This window comes from Limulus polyphemus, unplaced genomic scaffold, assembly GCF_000517525.1.
Source record: "Limulus polyphemus unplaced genomic scaffold, Limulus_polyphemus-2.1.2 Scaffold1954, whole genome shotgun sequence".
NCBI lineage: Eukaryota > Metazoa > Arthropoda > Merostomata > Xiphosura > Limulidae > Limulus > Limulus polyphemus.
In genome coordinates, this window is record NW_013667564.1 from 29,045 (window position 1) to 35,487 (window position 6,443).

Consider the following 6,443-nt stretch of genomic DNA (forward strand, 5'->3'; position numbering starts at 1 on the left):
AACATCTATTGGAAATGAAGATACCAAATACTATCTTGGTTCACTATATGTTTGATGCAAAAAAGACTGAATACTTAAACTTTAATACCAGGATGTGTAAATGAAAAAAAAAAAAAAAAGACTGAATACTTAAACTTTAATACCAGGGTGTGTAGATAGAAAAAAAAAAGACTGAATACTTAAACTTCAATACCAGGGCCTTTTAAAAGTCTTAGTCAAAACCATCAAATTCTGAGATTATTTGTACACAGTGACTGTACTGTAACATAATCATACAAAAACTGTCTTGATTATGGGCTAGTAATAACTTTATAACCCAAGCCCTTCATAAGCTGGGCTAAAACCTACTTATTCCCTAATTCGTCAGTAGTATTCCAACTGTGGCTTATGCTGCTAAGGAGCCGAAGGTTGTAGCTCTGACCTCTAGCGATCAAGGTGCATTCATCTTCCTCCATATCGCAAACCAAACTTGTCTTCCACATAAATACTGCCATGCACGTGTACTTCTGCAGGTAGAAAACAGCAGTCACGAGAATTAACTATTCATCAGTTTTACATACGTTACTTTCAAATATCTCGCACCACTTCACAAAAACTAATCGCGTGATTCATAAACAATACCACTAAGTCTTCTAATACAACAAACAAAATCTTTCATAGATACAACCTCCAATCAGATCACTCACGTAGTTAACAAACAAGAAAATTATTGATATAATCAACAAGTTGGATAAGAACTGATGATCCGTTCCAATGATAATACCACCCAATCTTTCACTAACGGTACCGTCAAATATTTATCTTTCATACCTTGTGTCACAACATTTTCCACACACACAAACACACACACACTTAGTACAATTTCACCCAGTTTCAGTTGCATGTCTTCAACACCTAGCTCTTTCTCCCTCCTGTAACAAAACATTCGTCACTTCCCACAAGCACACAAAACTAAACCGTTGACAGAGAGTAGCTGTCAATTTTACTTTAATGTTGTTTAATAAATCTAACCTTTGCTCCGAGAAGGGAGCTGATGAAACTACAACATTACAATTTCCCTTCTAATCGGTTTTTGTAACTTACTTCAAATAAAAAGATAAGTAAATTAACAATATGTAAAACAGTCTCAAACACTTGAATATCGACTAATAATTTATGTAGTTCATTTTCTCTATTTAACAAGTAGATAAAGCATCAAGCTCTTACCTTATACAGTACTGGAGCATTAATTCCAGCCATTGGATCACACATGAAAATTATTTCTGATGAACGACGACCACTTTCTGTCAAAGAACATTTGAGTGAAACAAATATTACTGAAGTGACACATTACTTTTCTCTGGTTAAATGTGTATTTTAGTGGAAAAAATACTACTGAGGTGACACACAAAATACAAATGTGGGACAAGACTTTTCTCTGGTTAAATGTGTATTTTAGTGGAAAAATTACTACTGAGGTGAAACACAAAATACAAATGTGAGACAAGACTTTTCTCTGGTTAAATGTGTATTTTAGTGGAAAAAATACTACTGAGGTGACACACAAAATACAAATGTGGGACAAGACTTTTCTCTGGTTAAATGTGTATTTTAGTGGAAAAAATACTACTGAGGTGACACACAAAATACAAATGTGAGACAAGACTTTTCTCTGGTTAAATGTGTATTTTAGTGGAAAAAAATACTACTGAAGTGACACACAAAATACAAATATGAAACTTGATTTTTCTCTGGTTAAACATGTATTTCATTTCACTTTATAAACTTTTCATGACAGAAATAAAAACATCAAGTATGAACAACTGAATAAAGGTAGTTAAGTTTTTAAAAAATTAAAAGCTAACACGCAGTTCACTCTTGAAATACTTATTAAAAATATCTTATGTAAACTCACCACCAGAGGGACAATCACTTCCATTTTTATATTGCAACTTCAACATCCGACCATCATACAACAATGTGGCACTGTCAGCCGAGCCGAAGTTCTCCCCTGAAGAGCCCAGGGTACATACTCCAGCTCCAGGACATCCCAAGTTGATATCCGATTCTTTAACAGCCGCACAAACATTAAGTGCAAATTCTTCTTGTTCATCAGCACCAGAAGTCTGAATGTTAATGTTTGGTTGTTGTTGTGACAGATTAAGTTTTTTTCCTACTTGATTGGTTGTTGTAGCGGTGGTCATTCTGGTCAGTTTTGTCATGTGAAACTTTGTAATTGAAACACTATGATTGTTGTGAATATTTTGGTCAGTTCTGCACATGAAAATGTTAATATGTGTTTGTTGGTCAGCTTTACCATGTGAAAACATTAATGTTTGGTTGTTGTTGTGAATGTTGTAGTCTGCTTTGCCATGTGAAAACATTAATGTTTGGTTGTTGTTGTGAACGTTGTGGTCAGCTTTGCTACATGAAAATGTTAATATGTGTTTGTTGTGAACATTGCGGTCAGCTTTACCATGTGAAAACATTAATGTTTGGTTGTTGTTGTGAATGTTGTAGTCAGCTTTGCCACATGAAAACTTAACGACATCTACTAAGAAACCTCGGAAATATTTATCACTTCCAAAAAGCAGTAATCTACACGTCATGTTAAGTTAAATTCTTAGACAATCAGGTGAAGTGATACTTTTAAAACCTTACATTAATACAGTTCAAATATTTAAATACACATTAGTTTTGTTGCTCTTCAATCTAATAGATCCTTTTCAGACAAGCGACATAGTATGTCAGATATAATGGATTATACTTTTACTTCACCAAGCATTCTTGCCATAAGCCGCACAGTCAACATTACGAATTCAATGAAGGTTTTTCACAGAAATGGACACAAGTGAATATAATGAGCAGTTGTAGCAACGACATTGTTATTTCTACGTGTGGGTAATGACTTTATACAATGTTGAAATCGTAAAATACATAAAAATTCGAATTTTAAAGTTGGAAGATTATTAATTTCTGTACAGAATAAAAATATATCGAGTATTTCTCTAACTATACAAACATTTACATAAACACTAAAGGTGTGGCAATACAGTGATATGATTTATGAATCTTCACAAAATTTGGCAAGCTTTCAGTAAATGTTACAAGTCCTTTGTAGAGAAAAAAAAACAATTTCTAATAAAGTATTTTTGTTAAAAATTAATGATTCAATAAAGGCAGATGAGTATTACGTCTTTATTTGTTTTATCAAAACATTACATGCAAAATAACATAACAAATTAACAGTAACAAAATGGAGAGACAGATATTATTTTTTTTATTTTACTTCTCTTGCCAGCTGCCATTTAGTTCATCAAACCTGAGAATTTGAAAAAAGCACTGTAAAGTGTACAGTACTTAACTAACACAATGTTGGTAATATAGATATTAAATTACAGACAAGACTGTCAAACTTTGTAACAAACCGTTGATAAACTTCTGTATCAAGATACGTATCGTATCATGGCATCGATATCTACACACGTATCGTATCGACTATTATGATGAGATACGCACCCTCTAATAAACACACACAAATTTATTTATGGAGGAATAATTTATCTAAATAAATACAAGATAGAAATATTAGAAAAATGAAGCACCTTTAAAATAACTTTTAACTGATAGTTTTTAAAGAGCCTACATATTCAAAATCGCTTTTAGACATTCATATTGCTTTTAACTTACCTTATAAGAAGATCTAGATATTGTCAGAGGAGAAAGGTCGAAGTTAAACCCCTTGAACGAGTCACTGTACATGCATTTCTTAGAATCAGATATAGCATGCAGGCCTCTAGGACATACAAGAACAGTTTTCCATTCGAAGATGTAAACACAATATTCGGGTATGAAATCTATCAACACCGGATCTCCCTAGACACACAATCAAGCATAATTAAAATCAACCTTATATTCACATCGTGACATTACAGGAAACAAAAATCACACGTGCAGAAAGCAGTGAAGATAAAGATTATGTAAACAAAATAAAATCCTTAATTTCACTTAAATTTCTTGCTTAAAATGTAAAAGATCTACATAACTAACGCAACCATGTCTTAATCTCAGTATGAACCAATTAAGATAAAATTACAGCAATTGATCTATATCTAAATAGTTTTTAACAATGAAAAATATTAATTTTATGAACATTTATATTACAACAGTTACCATTTTCAGTTTTTAAAACATTCGGCAACAATACTCTGTACTATTACCTTTGGAGCCGTTAATCATTCGGCAACAATACTCTGTACTATTAACTTTCCAGCCGTTAAACATTCGGCAACAATACTCTGTACTATTACCTTTAGAGCCATTAAACAATCGGCAACAATACTCTGTACTATTACCTTTCCAGCTGTTAAACAATCGGCAACAATACTCTGTACTATTACCTTTCCAGCCGTTAAACATTCGGCAACAAAAATACTCTGTACTCTTACCTTTCCAGCCGTTAAACATTCGGCAAAAATACTCTGTACTCTTACCTTTCCAGCCGTTAAACATTCGGCAACAATACTCTGTACCATTACCTTTCCAGCCGTTAAACATTCGGCAACAATACTCTGTACCATTACCTTTCCAGCCGTTAAACATTCGGCAACAATACTCTGTACTATTACCTTTAGAGCCGTTAAACAATCGGCAAAAATACTCTGTACTCTTACCTTTCCAGCCGTTAAACATTCGGCAACAATACTCTGTACTATTACCTTTCCAGCCGTAGGGTCACATAAGAATATCACGCGTCCTTTATTCCTCTGTGTAACATCTGACTCGCACTGTGAGCCATTGTGGAAAAGAATTGTCACATGACCTTCAAAGTCTATAAATGGTTCCATCAGTGACTGACCGAGGCTCTGAAATAATAATATAAATTACATTTCTTAAAAAAAAAAAAAAATCAATTCAAATTTCTGGAAACAGTTTATTATGGTAAGATTTACTCAAGAAACAACAAATAAGATAGACTTGTATGAAATATTTGCTGTAAATAAAAAAGGGGGAAAAACATTTATTTCATGCTGAAAAAAATAAATAAATCAGCTAATGGCAAGCATAGCCAAGTCCATGATCACTGCAATAGTCTGAAGGGACAGTAGAAAATGGGTTACCTTTAAAGTTGATTAGTGAATATTAACCCAATATTTAGACATTCCCGCAGCATTCATATTAATATTACTCCTTTTATACTGTGTATCTCCTGTATTTGTGCACTAATAATAATAATAACTAACTTTTTACAACTGATTCTTTCAAGTACATTATTCTTTCGAGAAAAAGTCACAAGTTTGTACGTCATATTTTATGTTGCCAATCGAGTTCAAGTGTCACTACTTCGTTAAATAACAATCAATAGGATTTCTCCTTGCAGCCTCTGTCAATCTCTCTCACCAGTGTGCATTTTCATGACTGACTTTCAGTAGTATGTTCATCTTGAAAGAAATACAAAAACAACAAGAATGCTAGTTCTAATATGGTGCCAATCTGTCGAGCAGAGCCAAGCCTGATTTAAAAAGGCTATTTGCCATTGGTCCAGCAGACTTACAGACTAAAGTGAATATTTCCAGGACTTGCACACACGCACATTTCCCTTATACATGTGGAAGAATTTAAAGTGCACATTTTTTATGATTAAATCTCATGAATGGCTTTTAATACATCTTAAAGAGCAGGATACTACCGATTGTCAGTTACTGTAATAACTTTTTGATAGCTTAAAAAAAAACAATTTCATTTCAAACATTTTTAACTTTAATAAATAAACTACAAGCTTCAGTTTTAACTTAATTTCCAAGCACATTTTGGAAATAGTTTAAATAAGTCACTAAAATATGGGAGACAAGTTTCATACAATTAAAAGTTTAAATACACAATTATATCTTTCTGGCTGGCTTTGAATTTATTTAGTGGACATTTTTTTAAGTTTTACTCAATTTAAACATTTGTATTGAAAGATATTAAAAGAACAAAAATATTATTAGCTTACAAGGTATTTATTGTCACTTATCCCAACTTTACAAACAGCAGCATTAGGGGGGCAGTTTACTCCAGGTTCTGGGTTCAATGGTCGACAAAGGTTTAGAAAGTACGCCGATCTGTCATCCATCATGTTTGTCGCCGAGTGCTTACCCTCCGTCAACATTAAAGGTGACAAATCAATAGTTTCTGTACCATTTTGCACAGCACAATACACCTAAGTTAGTTGAAAAGATAAAAAAATTTTTTTTTTTAATGTCAACTTTAAGTTATCTCAATCAGTAGCGTAACTACACACAAAAAGTAATTGGGCCCCCTAACATTATTCAACTTTAAGTCTATATCAATCAGTAGCATAACTACACAAAAAGTAATTGGGCCCCCTAACATTATTCAACTTTAAGTCTATCTCAATCAGTAGCGTAACTACACACAAAAAGTAATTGGGCCCCCTAACATTATTCAACTTTAAGTCTATC

The 6,443-nt window shown here is 33.0% G+C and overlaps 1 protein-coding gene across 1 annotated transcript in view; it reads right to left on the reverse strand.

Moving 5' to 3' along the window:
* Positions 1–6,443, reverse strand: part of LOC106465466 (cation-independent mannose-6-phosphate receptor-like) — a 54,014-nt gene that overhangs the window by 11,082 nt on the left and 36,489 nt on the right. The window contains exons 25-30 of the mRNA XM_022393370.1: positions 5,975–6,181; positions 4,698–4,844; positions 3,670–3,855; positions 1,895–2,105; positions 1,207–1,283; positions 349–506 (exon numbers count right to left, since the gene is read on the reverse strand). Of these exons, the coding sequence (XP_022249078.1) occupies positions 349–506; positions 1,207–1,283; positions 1,895–2,105; positions 3,670–3,855; positions 4,698–4,844; positions 5,975–6,181 (986 nt within the window). The remainder of the gene's footprint in view (positions 1–348; positions 507–1,206; positions 1,284–1,894; positions 2,106–3,669; positions 3,856–4,697; positions 4,845–5,974; positions 6,182–6,443) is intronic.